At 46.7% G+C, this 23,691-nt stretch overlaps 1 protein-coding gene across 4 annotated transcripts in view; it reads left to right on the forward strand.

Moving 5' to 3' along the window:
- Positions 1-23,691, forward strand: part of PIBF1 (progesterone immunomodulatory binding factor 1) — a 391,620-nt gene that overhangs the window by 16,697 nt on the left and 351,232 nt on the right. For all 4 annotated transcript variants that reach the window (XM_029603019.1, XM_029603020.1, XM_029603018.1 and 1 more), the window contains exons 3-4: positions 5,825-5,925; positions 11,327-11,525. In XM_029603019.1, coding sequence (XP_029458879.1) covers positions 5,825-5,925; positions 11,327-11,525 — 300 coding nt within the window. The remainder of the gene's footprint in view (positions 1-5,824; positions 5,926-11,326; positions 11,526-23,691) is intronic.

The following is a 23,691-nucleotide window of genomic DNA, read 5'->3' on the forward strand; positions in this document are numbered from 1 at the left end:
CTTAACTGGAAGTACTCCGGACCTGAGTACCCCCTTGTCTGGTAGTCCGTGGGTGAGGGAAACTCAGCTGCACCCACCCCCGTTCCCCCTGGACTAGGCATGGACCTGGTGTCTTTTTCTTGGGTGGAATTTTTCCAGGGGTTACAAGCTTTTGTACAGGTGTAGTCTACTACCTCGCTTGCCTCTGTCAGGACAGAACCCCAGCCGGTAACCCCTCCCTCTCCCATTTCTTTTGGCAGACCTCGAAACATTCCTCGCCTGGTCAAGGGTATCCCTAGTAGGAAATCTGATGGCACAGACAAAGAGGAGAATCCAGATCCCTTGGAAGAAGGGGAAACTCCCCTGGGTTGGAACCGTATCGAATCATGTTAAGGTTCTTTCATAGAGACGAATTGCCAGCCCTTGTTACCCAGTCCCTGAAGATGCTGGGAGATCCTGGGCTGGACTCTGATGGAACCAAAGAAGAATCACATTCTGATTTCCCTGTGGAAAGCCTGTTGATACTTTCCAGTACTGGAAGCCACTCGAGCTGATTGACCTGGAACGGGATTCCCCAGAAGCAACTTTTAAAGGGGGCCGAACGTTTCCCTAAAGTGGATGCACTAGTCTGCGCTGTCTGTAAGCGCACAACTATTCCAGTGGTGGGAGGAGCGGCCTTAAAAGGATGTGCATGATAGACAGATGGGGTCCATCCTTAAACAAGCCTTTGATGCAGTAGCAATGACCTTACAGATTGCTTCTTGTTCCCTGGTAACTCATTCATGCCTTCTCTCTCAGAGCAGCTATGGAACCCGGCGCCACCTTTTTAGCAGACATGGGCTCTGATTTAGACCATACTTCAGCCAGAGGAGCTGCCTCAGTGGTAGCAGCCAGAAGACAGCTATGGTTGCGGAATTGGTCAGCCGATGCAACCTCCAAGGCCAACCTTACAAAGTTGCCCTTTAAAGGATCACTCTTATTTGGAAACAAATTGGAAAAACTGGCCAGTAAATGGTGCAAATCCCCAGTCCCTTGGCTACTGGAAGATAAGAGAAAGCAGCTGCAGCGCACCTCGCCTATGAGGGGCCGGTCCAGGGGCTCCCAACATTTCTGCCTCTACAGAAACCTCGACATTTCAGAGGTCTTGGCCCTTGGAGTGAACTCAGTCCTTTCGTAGTTGGCAGCCCAAGAGAGGGACGGATTTGGGTTCAGGCTCATCCCAAACTTCCCAATGAAATTTGACTGACCCAATTTGGAACGAGTAGATAAGGGGTCGACTCTCTTTACCAACGATGGGTCGAGTTCACTTCAAATGGGTACCCGAGATCATACAAGAAGGATATATGCTGGAATTTCGCAGCTCTCTTCAGGACGTATTCATGATATCTCCTTGCCACTCCCAGCACAAAAAACAGCCAGTGGAGATTACTCTTAAGGCTCCTCAGGGTGAGGACTGTAATCCCAGTACATACGTCTCAGGAAAATACGGGGCGTTATTCTATCTATTTCATTGTACCCAAGAAGGAAGGTTCTTTTCGCCTGATCCTGGACTTCAAGAGTGTCAACCTTCACCTACAAGTGAGTCATTTCCACATGGAAACCTTACACACCATGATAATGACCATACAATCAGGAGAGTTACTAACCTCCCTAGATCTATCCAAGGCCTTCCTACATATCCCAATCCATCAAGAACGCCAACGCTTCCTATGCTTTGCAGTACTGGGGTTCCATTATCAGTTCTGGGCACTGCCCTTTGGCCTAGCCACCACCCCCAGAACATTCTCCAAGATTATGGTGGTTGTGATGGCAGCATTGAGGACAAGGAATCCTGATACACCCATACTTGGATGACTGGTTGACATGGGTCAGGTCCATGGAAGAGAGCCTCTGGTTGACTATCAAGGTGACCTCCTTTCTTCAGGAACTTGGTTGGGTAGTAAACCTGGACAAGAGCAGTCTTAAGCCTCTCTCTCTCTCTCTCTGTAGTCTTTTAAGTTATTGTGAGTTGCTTTTTGTTTACATTTCAGTTGTTGGAAACATATATTATAACTGTCCCTCCCGACACAGCCTTCTGGCGAAACACTGGGTCCATGTCGGGGGATCCGGTTGAAACCTATTTTTGTTTATGACTGATGAGCAATGGATTTGCTGTATTAAGTGAACCTCAAAATTAAAATTTGAAATATATTTATTTATAAATTTATCTGTTTGGACTGTATGTATTTTTTGTATTAAATTTTCACAAACATATTAACAAGCACTTCAGCTTATAGAAACATACAGGAGAGAATTTTAACAAGCAAAATTTTCTTTGGGAAATAATCTTATTCTAGTAATATAATGTATCTCACTTGTCATATTAAAGAAATATTGGAGGTTCCAAGATGAAAAAATAAGAGCAGATTCTTTTAAGTAGAAATAAATTTGGTAAAATTGAGAGGCAGTCACTATACCATTTACATGCAAATGCCGCTAATCGAAGTTATACATTTAGATAGGGTCAACTGTGGGATGAACATCCAAATGTAAACGCAAATGTGCTGGATCAAAATATACGTTTAACGCTTTGGTAAATTATAATACATTGACAAGGAAATCTAAGATTAAACTTAGCACCCATAGCCAAAACCTCAGGACACATCTGAAGAAACTTTTTCCTACATTCCTGTGTGGAACGAGTAATATCAGGAAAAATCCAAACTGGATTTCCAAGAAATAAGGATTGCCTATGGTGAAAGAAAGATCTCAATATCAAATCTCTATCCTGAGAAAAAACTCATGACAAAAAAAAAAAAGTCCCACGTCTATTTATCATGATATCAGTAGAAGTTTCCAAAAGCTGAGTTAAGTCCGACTCTGGTTCCAAAATTTGTTCAGTCGTGTCTGATTTTAAAGACTTTGTCATATAAACCTTAGCTAAAGTAGGCATAATTTCTTGAGGAATTTCTGATATCTCTGTAAGATATTTCTTAATCATGTCAATTGGAGAGATTAGATTAGACTGAGCAAAATCTAGAACACGTAAATTTAAGTAACGAATGAAATTTCCAATATTCTCTAATTTTTCACAAATGTGAAAAATCAGACTTAACCAACTTATCTTGAGCTTGCTGTAAAGAGGAAACTTTAAGTTCTAATGCAGAACTTTTCTGTGTATGAGAAGCTGTTTCCAATTCCAAATCTTGAAATCTTCCAGCAAAGTAGAAGTTACATCCACTAAAGAAATGGATCTTTCTAATACCATTAAAGCTGACCAAAGAGAGTCCATGGTGATTACCGAAGGTTTTTGGGAGGGCTGGATGTTATATATTGAATTTCATACCTCTGTCTTCCTGTCCAAACTTCTACTTCCCACAATATCCACTTTTCCCTGATAAAAGTTGAAATCCTCACCGAAGAAGCGACCGGAACATCAGCTCTTGCCATGGAGCTCTTCAAAGATGCTGAGGCCTCAAAGCCAGAAACAGGAGCAGACACTGACACGGTCGCTATCTCGGCGGGGGAAATTTCTTCTAAAGCCACCATTCTAGAACCCAAAGGTCCACATGGTGGTGAGGAAAAAATCCAACTGAGGGGAAAGGAGGGGTAAGCAGCACTCGGGGGCTAAGCGTAGTCTGTATATCCGGTGTCCGGTCCATCTGCTCCTCGTGGGCCGCCGCCAAAGGACACCTCCAGAGTTGTATCTACGACCGGGAGCAGGAACCCCTTGATGGTAAGTTGCAATGAATCTGGAGTGGGGATAATTAACCCCGATTCCAGGATCTTTGCCTTCCTCTTAGTATGTGACATTGCAGCAAAGAGCAGACTTTCTAAGCAGGGAGAGTCTGGATCCAGGAGAATGGGTGTTGTCAGGCAAAGCCTTTCAACTGATAGATCGCTGGGGCCTCCCGTCCATCAACCTGCTGGCCGCACTTCACAATGTGAAGGTTCCCCGATTCTTCAGTCGCATAAGAGAATGGTGGTCTCTGGGAATCGATATCCTCATTCAGCTCTGGCTGGAAGAAGTTACTTTATGCCTTCCCTCCTTGGCCCCTGCTGGGCAGCGTCATTCACAGAATAGGACACCACAGGAGTATAGTCCTAGTAGTAGCTCCAGATTGGCCCAGGCATCAGTAGTATGCAGACATGGTGGAGACTCCCCTCTGCCTTCCACCACAGAGGGACCTGTTACTGCAGGGACCAGTCCTTCACGAGGATCCGAATAGATTCTGTCTTACGGTCTGGTCCTCGAGAGGGCTCGCCTGATGAAGCGAGGATATTTGGTGGCAGTAATCGTCAACTTACTTCGTGCTCGGAAGTTCCACATCCCTAGTGTATGTGCGGGTCTGGAGAGTTTTTGAAGCATGGTGCGAGAAGCACGGTGTCCCTCCTCAGGCAGTCAAAATCCCACTTATTTTGGAATGTTTACAGGATGGCTTGAATAAAGGTTTGGCCCTTAACCCCTTGAAGATACAGGGGGCGGCGCTCTTCTGTTTTCATGGGTGAGGTGAATGGAGCCTCCCTGTCATCTCACCCGGACGTGGTCCGTTTTTCTGAAGGGAGTGAAGCACATTCAGCCTACCCTACGGTTGCCTGTTCCCTTGTGGAATCTTAATCTGGTGTTGGAATTTTTGACAGGTCCTGCTTTTCGACTGCTGTGCAGTCTTTCCTTGCGTTTATTTACCTTGAAAAGGTGTTCCTGCTGGCTATATGCTCAGTGCGTCGTATCTCTGAATTGCAGGCATTGTCATGTCGGGAGCCATCCCTGGGTAAACTCAAGGACGCGAAGGAACATCGCTTCCTCTGTCATTTAGATGGCTGTAGACTTTTTTTTTGCGGTATTTGGAAGTTTCATAACCGGTCACGGTGGCAGGAAGCAAGATGAACCAGCTTCACGGGCTACCATAGCTCGCTGGATTAAGGAGGTGGTAACAGGAGCCTATATGGAGGCAGAAAACCATTACCTCCTTAGGTTAAAGCTCATTCCACCAGGGCTCAGGTAGTGTCATGGGCAGAAGTTAGACTGCTGTCCCCCCATCAATATCTGCTGAGCAGCAACATGGTCCTCCTTGCACACCTTCTCCAGGTTATATCGCTTGGACGTACAGGCCCGAGAAGATGCAGCCTTTGCAAGGGCAGTATTAACCGGGGTGGCAGGCAGCCTCCTGCCCCGATCAGGAGTAGCTTTTGTACATCCCATTGGTCCTGAATCCATCTGGCTACACACTAGGAAATGTAGAAATTATTTGCCTGATAATTTTTGTTTTTCTTAGTGTAGACAGATGGATTCAGCATCCTCCCCTCAGCTGCCCAAGATCGGTGCCAAGGATTCACCCTTGGAGTGGATATTGAATCCAAGAGATTATGGGTAAGCCTTCATCCAGTCCCCAGATCAGGGCACCTATGTTCTTACTGAGGCTCATTGGGTGAGTACAGCTACGGTTATCTATTTTTATTTTTAAATCAAGTTTTTTCACTAGTATGTCCAAAGTGGCTTTTGAAGAGAATACTGGAGGGCCAAGGTCACTGCATGGGTATATATAGAGTGACGTCAGCTTTGAAATCTGACTCAGTCTCCATCTGCTGGCAGGGGAGCATAACCCTGACTACACTAAGGAAAACGAAATTATCAGGTAAGTACTTTCTCCATTGCTACACATCAGTTGGAGAGACATTTTGGGTGCTAAAATTGGTCTGAAAATGAATTAATAGGGGAAAATTTTATTATCTCATTATCCCTGTATTTGCATAATATGCAGCTGTGATAATTAATTTGGTGCATGCTTTCCTTTTTGCTAGATTGTGCTATTTAGTGAGCTGGCTCCTGAGTTTTATTTTATCTCTGTATTTTTGTGTGTTCTAGATTGAAGAACTGGAGGAAAAACTTAATGATACACTTCATCAGAAGCAATTAATATCGTTACGTCTGGATAACCAGTCCAAAATACAGCAAGAAGATGCCAGGTAAGAGCAGGACATTAGTATAATGCTACTGTTGTAATCATACCGAAATGTTCACCGTGATGGATATGGTCCTAATTAACAAAAATTGCCAGGCTTTCTGTTTTGCCTTATTAACAAATCAGGGTCAAGATAAATTGAAACAATTGTTTAAAAAGTCCAAAAACTGCAGTGAAGTGATGTGACAATTTAAACACCTATTTTCCTAGCATGTAGCCAGATGGACTCAGGACCAATGGTTTATTTGCTCCCCTGCTAGCAGTTAGAGATGGATTCAGGTTTCAAAGCTGATGTTACCCTAGATATACTCTTGCAGTGTCCTCAGCCATTCAGTATATCTCCGTCTCCTAGCAGATGTGGATGCTATCCCCATACCAGCAGTGGTGTTTAGCGGGATTGCAGCACTAATTCGAAGGAGAAATTTACCTTTAAATTGAAAGGAAGATCGAGCCCCGCTCTCTTGCGGTGATACCTAAGGGTCCCTCCCCCAGTTGAGAATTCCTGAGGTGATTTCAGAGATCCTTCAGAGGTGTGTCTTGGTCCGGTAGCCGGCTTCCGGTGTGGACTTTGCTGCTGAAGCAGCTGAAAGGCAGCGGGTGCAGGAAGCAGAGTGTGGCAGTGACAGCTTAAGCCCTCTCCCCCCTGCAGCAGGAGACCTTCTCTGTACTCAGCCGGTAAGCGTTGAGTCCAGGTAAGTAGAGAAGAACTCCTTTGATGCAGAGACGTGGAAGGGCTTCGGTAAGTCTTTCCTCCGGACTCCTTGCTCGGTGTGCCGTACTGACGACTTTTCTGATCCTGTTCGAGCAAGGGAAGGGGGTTTCCGAGCAGGTTGAGCTGGCCCCCTCCGACGAGATAGGGCCCGCTTCAGGCTCGGTGGACAATCCACTTGGCGGTCCACGGTGACGCCATCTTGGGCGTGGTTTGGTGCGATGCCATTTTCTCCTCTTCGTTTGTCAGTACGCGCGTAGCTGTGCGCACAAGTGCGCACACACTTTAGCACACAACCGGCCATTTAGATTTATGCACTCCAAGGCAAGTCTGTACATGCTTGAGAGGCAATAGCAGGCTGAACGCACAAGCTACATAAGTAATGGCCCCAGCAGCAAAGAAGCTTAGGTGACACGCCCTTTGTGCTGCCTGCCATATCAGGGCTGCACAGTTTGACCTGGAATCCTTCCTGTGTCAGCACTGTGAGGAGGCCCAGGGAGGGCTGGATTCTCAGAACTTTTCCAAGTCCAACCCTTCCCAGTTGGAGGACGGGTCAGCCACAACCTTATCTAGCAGCACCCCGGACCTGAGCAGTTCCGGGGCTGCGTCCTCCCTGGGTGAGGGGCAGTTCAGTGACACCTACCATGGTTCTTCCTGGGCCAAATATGGATCTGGCGGCCTTCTCTTGGTTGGAATTTTTTCAGGGCCTTCAAGCCTTTGTTCAGGCACAGTCGGCTACTGCCCCTGCCCAGGCTGAGCCCAGCAGGGAAGGTCTCGCCTCACCAAGGGTACCTCTGACAAGGACACAGACACCTTGGACGATGACAGGGGATTCATTAGAGAATGGGGAAATCCCTACAGGCCTAGAGCCATACCGGAGCATGCTTCGAATTTTTCCACAAGAGATGAGTTACCGGCTCTAGTGTCCCCAGATCCTGGGAATTCCAGGCACGGACCCTATGTTGGAGCCAAAGAAGAGCCCCATCCTGGTGTGTCTATGGAAAGTCTCTTGCTATTTCCCAATGCTGGAAACATCCAGGAGTTGATTGACCTGGAATGGGATGCCCCGGAAGCAAGTTTTAAAGGAGTTTGGGCCTTGTACCCTCTGGGCACAGCGGTCAAGGAATGCCTGTGTTTCCCAAAAGTGGATGCCCTGGTCTACGCAGTCTCGAAGTGAACAACTATCCCTGTAGAGGGAGGAGCAGCCTTGAAGGATGCCCACGATAGGTGGTGAGAATTCATCCTTAAGCAATGACATTGCAGATCACTTCCTGTAGTGCCCTTGTGGCTCGTTCGTGTCTGCTTCTCTTGAGAGAGAGGTAGATAGCTCAGGAGCACATGCTGGAGAGGCGATCGAACCTTCCTAGCGGATGCAAGCTTAGACCAAGTGCGAACTTCGGCGAGAACAGTAGCCTCATTGGTGGTGGCCTGAAGACAGCTATGGTTGTGAAATTGGTCAGTGGACGCAACCTCTAAGCCAAACCTCACAATGATGCCCTTTAAGGGATCAGTAAGTGGGGTGAATCTCCAGTGCCCCGGCTACCGGATCATAGAAGGACTAGGGGGCACTCCATGAAGTTAGCAAGTAGCATATTTAAGACTAATCTGAGAAAATTCTTTCACAATTAAGCTCTGGAATTTGTTGCCAGAGGATGTGTTTAGTGCAGTTAGTGTAGCTGGATTTAAAAAAGGTTTGGATAAGTTCTTGGAGGAGAAGTCCATTAACTGCTATTAATCAAGATGACTTAGGGAATGGCCTCTGCTATTACTGGCATCAATAGCATGGAACCTTCTGTAAGAATACTGGGTTTTTTTTTTGTGGGTTTTTTTTTTTGCTGAAGTTGCCATATGGTAACTATCAGTGATGATGTCACAGAAAAAGATGTCCTCTGTTTCCATCAACTGGTTGGGAGAGAAACCCCACATGTCTGGACTGGTAAAGCAGAATTCAAGGAAAGGACATTATCAGGTAATACTACATTTCTTCTTAGGCTCAGGCATATTTATATTAAAACCCACACAGAAATGTTCTTCCTGAGAATTCAAAAACTTGTTCTTATAGAAATTCAGTTTAAACTATTAAAGACGGAAAATACCGCAGATATGTTTGTATGCCAATACTGGGAAACTGTTAAAGCCATATCTATGTCAATTGATCGATAGGTAGATATAGGTTACAGAACAGTCAAACAGGGAAATCTGAATCTTCTTTTTGCACAGTGACTTTTTTTTATCAATAGACAAACTTATAACTGTAGTGCTTAAATATGTTTATTCCTTGTTCCTGTACATACCCGGATCAGTCCAGACAGTGGGTTGAGCCTCCTTTCCAGCAGGTGGAGACAGACTAAAACTTGCAGGATGCCCTATATCAGGACAGAGCCTATCCTCTAACCCTTCAGTATTCGTCTGTCTCCAGCAGGTGCAGCATCTCCCCTTCGATTCTCGGCTGTAGGCTAGTCAGCTTCTTCTTTCTCTTTAGGCTCAAGCAAGTACTTCTTTTGGTTCTTGTTTTTAAAATAAAAAAAAAAAAAGGATCTCTGAAGGAAATTTCTGCCTTTAGTGCTTTTCTGTTTTTTGTGTGGGAGACGTCAGTCTCCCAGCTCTTGCCCGGCTCAGGGGGGCTTGTCCCCTTTTGCAGGAGGGGGTTCCCTGCATAGTCCTGAGTCCGTGGACGCTTCCAGGGCCTCTGCACTGCTTGCCTGCCGGGTGGGGAAGACTTAGGGCTGGCATGTCCTCGGCAGGACAAGCAAATTTAGCCCGGGGCTCCACTCCTCCCGGCATGGCTAGGCCTTTCCCGGTCCTTCTGTACGTGTTTCCCTCTGTACGTGTTTCCCCCGTGGCCACTGGTGGGGAAAGTTCTCAGGAGAATCGAGCTCCACCGGGGACCGGTGATTCTCGTCGCTCCCGAGTGGCTGCGAAGGCCGTGGTTCACGGATCTCATCAATCTAGCGATGGACGGGCCCCTGCGCCTCGGTCATCTCCCTCATCTCCTTCGGCAGGGGCTTGTATTTTTCAACCAGGCCGATCGCTTCTGTCTTGCGGCCTGGCTTTTGAACGGCGTCACCTGAGGCACAAAGGTTATAGGGAGGAGGTCATCTCCACCCTGCTGTGAGCTCGGAAGCAGTCGACTTCTCTGGCCTATGTGCGCATCTGGAAAGTTTTTGAGTCCGTGTGTACGGAGGCGGGTGTCCCTGCGCGCTCCACCTCGATTCCTTTGATTCTTTCTTTTCTTCAGAAGGGTCTCTCTAAGGGCCTCTCCTTTAGTTCTCTACGCGTTCAAGTCTCGGCGCTCGGCTCTCTCCTGGGTCAGGTGGACGGTCATGCCTTAGCAGCTCACCCTGACGTGATTCGTTTCCTGAGGGGCGTTAGACACCTCCGCCCCCCTTCTCGGGCCACGTGTCCGTCGTGGAGTCTCAACCTGGTCCTTCGTGCTCTCTGTGCGGCTCCCTTCGAGTCTCTTCGCCATGCTACGCTCAAGGATCTTACTCTAAAGACTGTCTTTCTGGTCTCTATTTCCTCTGCTCGCCGTATTTCCGAGCTTCAGGCGCTGTCCTGTCGGGAGCCCTTCTTGCGTTTCTCCGATTCCGGGGTTTCTCGCAGGACGGTTCCTTCCTTCTTGCCTAAGGTTGTCTCCGCTTTTCATGTCAACCAGTCGGTCGAGCTCCCAGTGTTCTCTCCGGAGGAGATTGCGGACCTTCGTCGGCTAGATGTGAAACGAGTCTTGCTTCGCTATCTCCAGGTCACCAATGACTTCCGGGTATCAGACCATCTCTTCGTCCTTTGGAGTGGTCCCAACCGCGGTAAGCAGGCTTCTAAGACCACGATTGCGCGGTGGTTGAAGGAAGCCATTTCCTCGGCGTATCTTTGTCAAGGTCGTCCGCTTCCTGAGGGTCTGAAGTCAATCTGTCTTCCCACAGGAGATTTGCAGGGCCGCCACTTGGACGTCTCTGCACACTTTTGCTCGGCACTACCGACTGGATGTACACGCTCCGGTGTTCGGTTCCTTTGGGCGGCAAGTGCTTCGAGCAGGACTGTCTCGGTCCCACCCAGGGTAGGGAAGCTTTGGTACATCCCACTGTCTGGACTGATCCGGGTACGTACAGGAAAGGAAAATTAGTTCTTACCTGTTAAGTTTCGTTCCTGTAGTACCACGGATCAGTCCAGACGCCCTTCCCTGTCTGTCTTCTGTCCTCTCGAAGCTTGTTTTCTTGCAGGTCTGCAGATTTTCATATTTTCCTTGGTGCAAGATTACTGAGCATTTACACCGGAAGCCTTGGTGGTTATTTTATACCAAGTTTATGCAAGAGCGTTTAGGTATACCATGCTTCTACATTAATCTCTGGTTGCTCCGTTGAGCTTTTTGGTTACTTGCTTGATCCTATTCTTGGGTTTATTGTTTTATGCTTTGACATACGTTATACTGAAGGGTTAGAGGATAGGCTCTGTCCTGATATAGGGCATCCTGCAAGTTTTAGTCTGTCTCCACCTGCTGGAAAGGAGGCTCAACCCACTGTCTGGACTGATCCGTGGTACTACAGGAACGAAAATTAACAGGTAAGAACTAATTTTCCTTTATGGAATATATATCTTTTAATCTGTTTGATATTTTGTCCTTTAGTTTTAAACTGAAAGAATATTTGCAGTAACCTGATCAGTTGTAACCAATATTTATTTTAATTTACTAATTAAATAGAAAACATCAAGAACTACTGAAACAGGAAATGGAAACAATTCTGTTGAGACAGAAGCAGCTGGAAGAAACAAATCGGCAGCTGCGGGAGCGGGCAGGTGATATCCGTCGCAGCTTGCGTGACCTGGAGTTAACAGAGGAGCGGTATGAGGAACTGAAGGCTTTTCCTGATGATAAACTATCCATCTCTGAATATGTGTCTGTAAGTGTTTGTGATCATATAACACTAATTCACAATTCACTAATTATAGAAACATAGAAACATAGAAATGACGGCAGAAGAAGACCAAACGGCCCATCCAGTCTGCCCAGCAAGCTTCACACATTTTTTTCTCTCATACTTATCATTTTCTCTTAACTCTTGGTTCTATTTCCCTTCCACCCCCACCATTAATGTAGAGACTTAATTCCCTTTAATAGTCCCAACCAGATTGGAATTGACTAGTAAGGAGGTGTTTGAGCAGCTGCTGTACTGCAGCTTCATTCAGAGTTTTCTCCTCTTCTCTGTTGGGAGCTAGTGCATTCATGCTTGAACAGGTTTCCGGTAGTTTTTCTGCCCTGTGGTTGTTCTATTCAGCTAGTCATTGGGAGGCTTTAATGCATGGAATACTATCCTACTTTCCTACTGCCTGTGTGTGGTCTCCCTAATGCCTCCAGCTCCACTGCCTTGAGGGTTGAGAAATCTGTGCTTGCTTCTGATTCTGTCTCCCTCATGGAGCATGTTATATTAAACACAAGGCCATCAGTCACTGCTGCAAAGTATTATTAGATGCAACAAATTCAACTTTGGCTATAACTATTAACCAATTTAACTATGATTATAACCAGATGGATCAATTATTTTAAAGCCAGATAGTTACTGGTATCGGTTTCTGCTTAAATCAAATCTTTAGTTCATCATACTAATGTTATGCAGTTACAAAATGTCAGAAAATGAAAGGCAATGATTAGATGCCCTTATGTCATTGTAGTATAGAAGTTGATAATCATTAGGGCTTCTGATTTTATGTTTTAACCAATAAAGCCTGATAAAATACACCTGATGCAAAAAAAAATAAAATTGGTGTTAAACACCAGAAAGACACCACTTCCCCTAGTATTTTCTCACCCTTCCTTTGCATACCCTGGATCCTCCATTTTGATTTTGTGCCTTTTAAATGCTAGCAATCCCTAACTGCACAAATGTATGTATTTGAATCAACCAGAAAAGGTACATAGTAAGTGTTCTGCAAAAACATTGTTCCTTGTATGTACCCGGATTAGTCCAGACTGTGGGTTGAGCCTCCTTTCCAGCAGGTGGAGACAGACTAAAACTGAAAGGATATCCTATATGAGGACAGAGTCTATCCTGTAACCCTTCAGTATTCATCTGTCTCCAGCAGGTATAGCAGCTCACCCTTCGGTTCCCTGCTTTAGGCTAGTCAGCCTCTTCTTTCTTCTTCCGGATCAAGCAAGTACTTCTTTAGGAATCTTCTCTCTGTAATAAAAAAAAAAAAAAAATTTCTAGAAACAGGTTTATTTTTTATTCTGTGTGGGAGACGGTGCCGTCTCCTAGCTCTTGCTGGACTCAGGGGGGCTTTGCCACTTGTGCACTGCATAGCCTGAGTCCATATCCGCTTCCAGATGTGGGGACAGAGTCTAGTAGTCCAGGTCTCATCTCCCCCTCCTCTGGCTGCCGAGAGGGTTAGAACCCGACTGCTGTGCTCAGTTCGAATGAATGAATAAATAAATAAATAAATATATATTTAACTTTGATTTTAAGTTACAGGTATTCCCCTACCTCTAATTTATTTGCAGCAGTAGACCCAAATTTTTTTCTTTTTGTGGTTTCCGGAGGCCTTGAACCGGCAGCCAGAAAGGCAGGAGTCAGCAGGTTTCCCCCCTGCTTCACTCCGGGCCTGCCGGCTGTCACTCAAACTTTTTTTTTTCTCAGTTTTTTTTTTTTTTTCAGAGCGGCTCTCCTATGCTGCGGCAGGCAGCCTGCCTCTCTTGTGGGCAGCCCTCTTCGCGAGAGGGCCTCTGCTCTGCTTTCTTGCCGGGTGGGGAAGGTCCCTCCTCGGCAGGGAAAGCAAATTTAGCCCAGGGATCGAATGCCCTCTGCATGGCCAGGCCGTTCCCGGGTCTGCAAAGCGGCTCCGTTTTTGGAGCTGCCTGGAGCTGGGGGGCCAATTTTTTTTTCAGAGATGCCCTGGCCCAGGACTTCCCTGGAGGAGGAGGGGGGCTCCCCCTCCAGGGAAGTCCAGGGCCCGTTTTTCCCCAGAATTTGTCCTCCTCCTGCACAAATCCTATTTAGCTAGCCTGCAGGAGGAGGAGGAAGCCCCCCCCCCCCGCCGAAAATTCCTCGCGCCGCGCCGTTGACTGCTGGCCTGGCTGCGGAACCCCAGGGGCCGGTTCGGGTGCGGGTGGTCCCGGGGGTGCCCCCCCGCCCTGGCCCCCGGTGGACCCCGTGCTTCTGGATCCCGCTGCTAGCCCGGATACAGAGGATACCCTTCCTCTGGAGGGGGACGACCCCAGAGTCCTCCGTATGTTCCGTAAGGAGGAGTTGGAGCCCCTCCTCCCCTTTATCCTCCAGGAATTGGGGTTGGAGGGGCCCACTACGGATAATCTGATGGCCTCTTTGCCAAGGATATGAACCCGGTCCTGGCGGGACTCGGGGCTCCAGCTACCGCTTTTCCCTTCCATCCCATGCACAAGCTGTTGCTCCTACGGGAATGGGAGGCTTCCGAGGCGGCACTCCGGGTGGGTCGTGCCATGGACAAACTCTATCCCCTTCCGGAGGAAGGGGATAGAGTTTGTCCATGGCACGACCCTTCGTGGACTCCTCCGTTACGGCGGTCACAAAGCATACCACGATCCCAGTAGAGGGATCGGCACTGAAGGACGGACAGGACCGTAAGCTTGAGGCTCATATGAAACGCATCTTTGAAGTCCTGGCTCTCGGAGTCCATGCGACTTGTTGCAGCAGTCTCGTGCTGCAGGCAGGCCTCAGGTGGGTTCAACAGTTACTCGGCGCCCAAGACCTCCCATCGGCAGAGGCGGAGCAGGCTGAGCGTCTGGAAGCCGTCATCGCTTACGTGGCAGACGCGCTCTACGATCTTATTCGTGTTCAGGCGATGGCTTCGGCGGTGTCCGCCAGAAGACTCCTCTGGCTACACAATTGGTCGGCCGACCAGTCCTCCAAAGCCCGGTTAGGCACGTTGCCTTTCAAAGGTAAGCTGCTCTTTGGGGAGGACCTTGTGAAGCTTATGGATTCCTTAGGGGACAACCAGATCCATAAGCTTCCAGAGGACCGTCCCAAACCATCCCATTCCTACACACCACCTCGTTCTCGCTTCCGGGGCCAGCGTCGCTATACCCCACGAGGACGGGGTGGTCCCTCAAGGGGTTATTCTTCCCGGTCTCAGTCTTGGTCACAGCCTTTTCGTGGACGGCGGCCCTTTTGCGAGGGCCAGTCGCGCACTCCACCCCCAAGCCTGCCACACAATGAAGTTCAGCTGACTCATTCCTCGGGCCTCTCCTTGTTTTTCGAGGAATGGGTCAAAATCACGTCGGATCAGTGGGTCCTTGACATTATCAGAGACTGGTACACCTTCGAAATTGTTCTTGACCTTCCGGATCTTTTTCTCTTCTCTCCGTGCGGGCGGTCCAAGAGGGACTCTGTGGAACAAACCCTCGCCAGACTCCTGGATCTGGGCACAGTAGTCCCGGTCCCAGAGAGGGAGCTTGGCGCCGGCCAGTATTCTATTTACTTCGTCGTTCCCAAGACGGACAGGTCTTATCGCCCGATCCTGGACCTCAAGAGGGTCAACCGGGCCCTCAAAATTCCTCATTTCCGCATGGAAACCCTGCAAACAGTCATCGCAGCGGTTCGCCCCAGAGAGTTCCTTGCTTCACTCGATCTTGCAGAGGCATACTTCCATATTCCGATTCATCACGACTACCAGAAGTATCTTTGCTTCCACATTCTCAACCAGGACTTCCAGCTTTCGGTCTTGCGACCGCCCCTCACACCTTCACCAAGGTCATGGTGGTGGTCGCGGCGGCTCTTCGCTGGGAGGGAATCCTTGTTCATCCCTACCTGAACGACTGGCTCATCAGGGCCAAGTCGGCAGCCTCTTGTCAACAGGCGGTGAATTGCGTGTTATCTCTCCTCGCGTCTCTCGGGTGGATAGTGAACTTCTCCAAGAGCAACCTTCAGCCCTCCCAGGATTTAGAGTTCCTGGGAGCCCACTTCGACATCTGAGTAGGCAAGGTCATCTTACCTCGTGCGCACGCTCTCAAGCTGATCGAGCAGATCCAGAATCTGATTGTGCTGCCTTCCCCGATGGCCTGGGACTACTTGCAGGGTTTGGGATCCATGGCATCTACCATCGACCTCGTCCCCTGGGCTTTTGCTCATATGCGTCCGTTACAGAAAGCTTTGCTATCCCGTTGGCAGGTGGTGTCGGAACAGTTTCACATGGTCCTTCTGTTCTTGGACTCTACAGTCGCCGACTTGCAGTGGTGGCTATCACTCCCTCATCTCCTTCAGGGAATGCCTCTTCAAGCTCCACAGTAGACAATAGTAACCACGGATGCCAGTCTGTCGGGCTGGGGTGCGGTTTGTCTCTCCCAGTCCACCCAGGGGACCTGGTCACTAACTCAACCTTGCTGGCACATCAGTCGGTTGGAGACCCTGGCGGTACGCCTGGCCCTTCAGGAGTTTCTCCCCTTAATTTGTGGCAAAGCAGTACGAGTCCCGTCCGACAACTCTACCACCGTGGCTCAAATAAATCGCCAAGGGGGCACCCGCAGTTCTCTGGTGGCCCTAGAAGCCAGCCGTCCTTCAACTGGGCAGAACGGCATCTACAGTGTCTGGCGGCCTCCCACATCGCAGGCACGAAGAATGTTCAAGCCGATTTCCTCAGCCGTCAATCGCTCGATCCGGGGGAGTGTGAGCTCTCAGACACAGCCATGGCTCTGATAGTGGACAGGTGGGGCCCCCCCAACCTGGACCTCATGGCGACATTGCGCAACACCAAGGCAAATCGGTTCTTCAGCCGCTGGAGGGAGCACGGCTCTTGCTCTCCCGTGGCCGACGGACGTCCTTCTGTAGGTGTTCCCCCCCCCCCCCCCCCCGTGGCCCCTGGTAGGGAAGGTTCTCAGAAGAATAGAGCTCCACCGGGGTCCCGTGATTCTCGTTGCACCCGAATGGCTACGAAGGCCGTGGTTTGCAGATCTCGTCAACCTGTCGATGGACAGACCTCTCCGACTTGGTCATCTCCCCCGTCTACTTCGACAGGGGCCTGTATTTTTTGACCAGGCCGATCGCTTCTGTCTAGCGGCAGGGCTTTTGAATGGCGAAGCCTGAGGCGTAAGGGCTATAAGAAGGTTATCTCCACCTTGCTGCGGGCCCGGAAACAGTCGACTTCCCTGGCTTACATGCGTATCTGGAAGGTTTTTGAGTCTGTTGTGCGGAATTGGGCATCCCAGCGTCCTCCGCCCCAGTCTCTTTGATTCTTTCTTTTCTTCAGAAGGGCCTCTCCTTCAGTTCTCTGCACGCGCAAGTCTCCGCTCTCGGCTCTCTCCTGGGTCGGGTGGAAGGTCATTCCCTAGCGGGCCACCCAGACGTGATTCGGTTTTTGAGGGGTGTTTAACATCTCCGCCCCCCTTCTCGTGCCACTTGCCCATCGTGGAGTCTTAATCTGGTCCTCCGGGCCCTCTGTGCAGCTCCGGGCCCTCTGTGCAGCTCCGTTCGAACCCCTGTGTCGCACTACGCTAAAAGACCTTACGCTAAAGACTGTTTTTCTGGTCTCTATCTCCTCCGCTCAGCGGATCTCCGAGATTCAAGCGTTGTCCTGTCGGGAGCCCTTCTTGCGCTTTTCTGATTCTGGGGTTTCACTCAAGACGGTCCCTTCTTTCTTGCCTAAGGATGACTCCAACTTCCATGTTAACCAATCGGTAGAACTCCCTGCGTTTTCCCCAGAGGAGATTGTGGGTACGGCTGGGGGCGATCTCCGTCGACTAGATGTCAAACGAGTTTTGCTTTGCTACTTCCAGGTTACCAACGATTTTCGGGTTTCGGACCATCTCTTTGTCCTCTGGAGTGGGCCCAATTGGGGTAAGCCAGCTTCTAAGACCACCATTGCGTGGTGGTTGAAGGAGGTGATCTCCTCGGCCTATCTTTGCCAAGGTCGACCGGTCTCCGAGGGCCTCAAAGCTCATTCACTACGCTCTCAAGCTACTTCCTGGGCGGAGAGTCAATCGGTTTCTCTGCAGGAAATTTGCAGGGCCGCCACATGGACATCCTTGCATACATTTTCTCGTCACTACCATCTGGATGTGCAAGCTCCAGTTTTTGGTTCCTTTGGGCGGCAAGTGCTTCGAGCGGGACTGTCTCGGTCCCACCCGGTTTAGGGAAGCTTTGGTACATCCCACAGTCTGGACTGATCCGGGTACGTACAGGGAAAGGAAAATTAGTTCTTACCTGTTAATTTTCGTTCCTGTAGTACCACAGATCAGTCCAGACGCCCTTCCCTGTCTGTTTTTCTTATGTCCTCTCGAAGCTTGTTTTTTGCAGGTTCGCAGATTCTGATTCTCCATTTTTGTGCAAGAATACTGAGCAATTACACCGGAAGCCTTGGTCGTTTTTAATACCAAGTATATGCAAGAGCAGCTAATTATACCATGTTTCTTCAATTGTTCTACAGTTGCTCCATTGAGCTTTTTGGTTACTTGCTTGATCCTGTTCTGGTTTTATTGTTTTCTGCTTTGACAATGGTTATACTGAAGGGTTACAGGATAGGCTCTGTCCTCATATAGGTTATCCTTTCAGTTTTAGTCTGTCTCCACCTGCTGGAAAGGAGGCTCAACCCACAGTCTGGACTGATCCGTGGTACTACAGGAACGAAAATTAACAGGTAAGAACTAATTTTCCTATAAATAGCAATTTTTGGTAACTCCAAAGAACCCCTAATTAGCTTGGAAAATAAGCACCCAAATTTACAATTTATAAGCATCTAAAATCAGAAGCCCTACTTATAATGTGCTGGTTGGCATTAACGTTTGAAATGATAAATAGTATCCTAGAAATCCAGCTTGCATGCATTTTAACTGCTTGACAAAATCAGCAAAATTAATTTCCCAATTGTTCTTCAGGAAACCTGGATTTGAATGTAGGTCACTTATTAACTAGTACTCCTTTGGGGTTTTATCTATACCTGATTATGCTGCCAAATATTTGTTTCTCTCAACAGAATATCTGGATGTTGATCAGCAACTTTCTCATGCTCTTTTTTTTTTTTTTGACATGGATTTTATTTATTTTAATTGTTTATCTTTAAAGACTCTGTGATTCTAAGGGTAGGCTATATGTAATTCAGTATTTTGTTCATTATAGGGAGCACATAAAATTTATATTTGTGTCTTTTTTACTTCAGTGTGTATGTTTGTTAATATTGGAGTAACATAGAGGTGTTCGTATGTTGGTGAGTTATTGATACATAGTGTACATTCGCTTTCCTTTAAGACCCAAATTGCTTTTAAATAGTTAATGCATTGTTTCAGCCTTACAAGAGTAGTATATGTCTGACCAATTAAATGCTTTGACTGTTGTTTTTCAGAGTGGATGCTTATGGTTATTGAAGTACTCTGTTGGAACTATGTGATTGTGCAGTTTTTGCTTCATAATTGATGGCAGTGTAGAGACCCCTCTGATGTCCACTAGATAGCCCTAGATCCCCTGCCCTTAGATAGCAAGGAAGAAGATACCATCCCATCAGTACTTCTCCCTGAGGATGTCTGAAGTGGTTGAATCCCTGCCTAGAAGGGGGGGAGGGGAGGCTAGGAGCATTGAGAGTGTGGTCATTCGGGTTTAGCTTCTGAAGGCGGAGACATTGTTTTCGGTGCTTTTAGTTTTGAGTTAGGCCCTCCTTGCCTAACTTACTATTTATTGGGAGGAGAACTTCCTGTAGTGTACTTCTTGCCTGTCAGGATCTGTCCCAAGTTTGGTACAGAAACTTTTATTAGCATTTGGATATTTTTGGATTTTTCCTATGTTGTGATTCTGGTCCAGTCTGGTGAAAGACATGCTCCATATCCAGTGGCCAGGTGTAAGAAGATCTGTGTGCTCCTCTTTCTGCCAGTGAGTGGGTTGCAGTGATTTTTCACCTCAGGAAGTTTTGGGACTTGGAAAGTGTTTTCCCCTTTTTGGTTTGTGAGATGTAGCCCCTTTTTTGTTTGTGAGATGTAATACCACCCCGTTCACAGTTGAAGCTGGGCTATATTAGCCTGTTTTTCCAGTAGCTGACCTATCCCAACGAGAGGTCACATTACAAGTCCGAGCAGAGGCAAGAGCTTTGAAGACCGACAATTGGATCTCCACCGTTTGAGGATGAACTAGACTTGTGTGGACCTGGGATATCTTATCAGCTCACTCCCTGAGGAATAATCTATAGCCTAGGGCCCTGTACAGAGGACACATACACAGAAGAAAAGAAGAAGAATCTGCACTGTAAATAGCCCAGTGAAAGCACAGATGTAAAGGAACAGTTAGCTACTTGATTAGATATTTATTTATTTCTGAAGAATCACAGTAAAGTTAATAAGAACACCTAATTCATGTCCTGCCTGTTTCCTACAGTACTATCACTGATAGCCAGCACAGTAGCCCAAAATAGGAGGGATTTCACTACACTGCTTAGGCCTTGAAAGTCGACCTCCCCTCCCCCTCCAATAGAAAGGACTCACACCTTGGGACAAGCAAAGAGGGATGTCATGGTTTCACCTGTTATACAATTTCTCTGTGCCAAGGTTCAGCCTACTGTAGTCTTCACTTCACTTCTTCATCAGGTTTTCAGTGAGCCTCACCTATAGCCTTGCCAAATACCTCCTCACTGGTCTCACTACTCCCAAGCTCCAACCTATTTAACCCTGCCTTGTAGTGCCTCAGTACCTCTTCATGGAGTCACCCTTGGTTGTCTGACCTGGGTGCTCTTACCTTGTTCCATAACGTGTGGCCTCTGAGTCTGCTCTTATCTTGTACCTTGTCTTATGGCCTATTCAGTCTTTCCTTGCCTTGTGGCCTCTTGGCCTGCTCTTACCTTGTGCCTTGCTTGTGGTCTACTCAGGCTTTTCCTTACCTTGTGGCATCTGGGGCTCCTGCCTCACCTCGTAGCCTCCAGGCCTTCTGCCTCACTGCTTTCGAGCCTCAGTGTTCTTTGTTCTGTGTTGTCCTTGTCCGCCCCTGTCCTTGTCTGTCTTGTCTGGTCCTGCCCTTGTCTGGTCATTGTCGTGCTCTATCTAGTTCAGTTCTTTATATTCATTCCCTGTCTTGCCTTGCCCTAGCCTGTGCGTATGTCCAGTCCCAGTCCTTGCTCAGTATCCTGCCACAGTCCTGCTGTCAGCCCGTTCCAGTATTCGGTCCAGCCTGCCCTGCCTTGCAACCATGATGTTCAGTCATAAAAGCCAAAACTCTAAGAAGAGTAGGCTGGCTAGGCAGCCTTGCAGTCCTGCACTGATCTTGTGGGAATGCATCTGGAGTCCAGCCTGCACCAGCATAACAAGGGGAAAACAAGACCATGGAGACAGCCCTCACCTATAAATGTTTTTATGGCCGTTTGGGACACATCAACCCACCAAAAAAGGGTTACAGAAATATATGGATCATCTGAATCTCATGGTGTCTTTCAGGATGCTAACTAGGGAAGAAAGTGTCACTTTATTTTAAAAGGACTAATGTTGACATACTTTTCCTCCAAGAGATCCACTTATCTTTTAAGGAATCATTGATATTATGTACTATGGATTGGACAGTTAAGGCATTTTCTCCAGCTTTGAATAGGAAGAATGGTGTGGCGATTCTTTGTTTAAAAATAAAATATATATATATCTGAATGTTCCATTGCTTTCTCAGCTATCAGACAGAGAAAGGAGATGGATGAAATCTACAATTATATTAGACAATATTAAATTAGGTATTTAAAGTATATGCCCCCAATGTTGATTCTCCTACTTTTTTTTAAAGAAATTGGCTGGATATGTTTCTAAGACTGGTGACCTGGTTATTACTGGAGGGGATTTTAATCTTTTGCTAAATTTAATTTTGTATAGAAAATCCAACTGTAAGATTTGACAAACTAAATAGTTTGACATCATGTGATCTCTGATTTAGGTTTATTGCATACTTGGCATTTTTAAGCATCCCATTGTGTGTTTGATCCAGCGGTCTCCCGCCAAGATCCAACATTCCTCAGTTACTATTGAGAAAACTGCCTGCTCACTTAAAATCTGCATCCATAACCTTGGTGTCATTTTCGACCCTTTTCTCTCTTTTCATCTACTTGTAAGAAATTTACTTAAATCTAATTTCTATAAGTTAAGAGTTCTTTGCGGCCTTAAACATCTGCTAGAGAAGCCTGACTTCAGGACAGTAGTTCAAACATCAATTCTACCCATGGTTGATTATTGTAATTCTGTACTTCTCGACCTACCCATTCTGATGATCAGACCTTTTGTAATTGTTTAATGCTGCTGTTTGTCTTATCTCCAGCTGCAGAAAATGTGACCATATCACTCCTGTGCTCATGGAACTCCATTGGCTTCCCATGACTGAATGGATTAAACATAAAATTGCCATTACCACTTTTAAATTGATATCTTCAGCAATGACACCATGGGCCAATGAGTTGCTACTCTTATATTGCCCTACACACCAACTGTGCTCCTCACAAAGGGGCCTATTGGATGTACCTTCCGTGTGCCTTGCTCAACTGTGCTGCACCTGAGATTGCTCATTCTCTGTGGCTGCCCCTATTTTATGGAACGCTTTACCAGAAACTTTATGTATGGTAGATAAATTGAAAACTTTTAAAACCATGTTGAAGACCTGGTTATTTAAGCAAGCTTATGACTAGATATCAGGATTTTACTTTCAATATTGCGTTCAGTAGTCTTTATGGGGCTGGTCCCATTTTTTTATGTATTTGTGTGTTGCAATTGTGTTGTATTTTATTGTACATCACCTAGTCTTTATTTTAGGCGATTCACAAGTCTAAATAAAGATAAAGAATGTACTTTTTATTCATCCTTGCATCAATCATATTTTAGAATAGATTTTTTTAAATTGTCTAATCTTTTACTTAATTTGATTTCACCACCAAATATACACACCAAGATAAACCTTTGAACTTTAAAACTCGGTCAAAATGCACAACAGTAACCATCAATCGCCTAAAATACTAGTAAACCTAATGTAGCCAATAATTACCCCAACTGTTAACAAAATCAAATGCAACTAAGCTAACTTTAGCAAATCGAAAGATCACCATGTTATTTCTAGTAAAGTTAAATCATAACTAATTTTACCTGTTTTAACTGTTATGACATTCATTGTAAGAAGTTGTTATAATTATATTAGTTATATTTGTTATGACATCCACTGTTATATCCATTATGACGTTAACTATAAGAAGTTGTTATATATGTAAACCGGAGTGTAGGCGTGTACCAAACTTCGGTATATAAAAACACACAAATACGTAAATACTAGAATTGTAAACATAGCCTCAGATCATGCTGCGGTAACTCTGACTATTCACTGGGGATTGTCTTCAACTAAGATCTTTATGGCAGTTTACCTCAGCCTTTTTTGATGGTATTGATTTTTGTTTACCTATTTAGCAGTCTTGTGCAGGTTATTTTAAAAATAATCCTCATGAGGATTATTTGCTAGCTACTTGGTGGGATACTTTCAAAGTCACACTGAGAGGGGTTATTCATTATATTGTGGGGAAGAAGATATTAAAGCCAAAGTATCTCAGTACATAATATCTAAAAAAAATTATATTTTTATTACAGCTGCAAAAGTTAAAATTTAAATATAATGGGCTGGTACTCTACTGATTACTCAGAGGACTAGGCTTTATGCTGAGGAGAATACATCTAGCCCAGTATTTAAAAAAGAAAAAAGGCTAGGCAATAAATTAGATCCCTTATATCTCCTGCAGATGAGACTTTGCTCAAAGATAATGATATTTTGCAGCAGTTTATGCATTCTCCTAGGACAAGCAGGATGGTAGTCCTCATGTGGGTGACATCATCCAATAGAGCCCGGCACGGAAAACTTTTGTCAAATTTTCTAGAAACGTTGACTGGCAGACTGAGCATGCCCAGCCTGCTGCTATCCGCGCGTCGTCCCCTTTCATTCTCTTCTTTTCCGCAGTGCAGTAGCCTCGTGGTGGTGGAGCTCCAACTCCTTGACATTGTGTTTCAACTTTTTGGGGGGTTTTCCGCATCTGGTCCCCCTTCGCGTTTGGTTCTTCCGTTTGGTATCTACCCTTAATTTTGCCTTTCGTTCTTTATGGTCGATTCCCGACTTTCGCACCGTGGTG

Source organism: Rhinatrema bivittatum, chromosome 5 (assembly GCF_901001135.1).
Source record: "Rhinatrema bivittatum chromosome 5, aRhiBiv1.1, whole genome shotgun sequence".
Lineage (NCBI taxonomy): Eukaryota > Metazoa > Chordata > Amphibia > Gymnophiona > Rhinatrematidae > Rhinatrema > Rhinatrema bivittatum.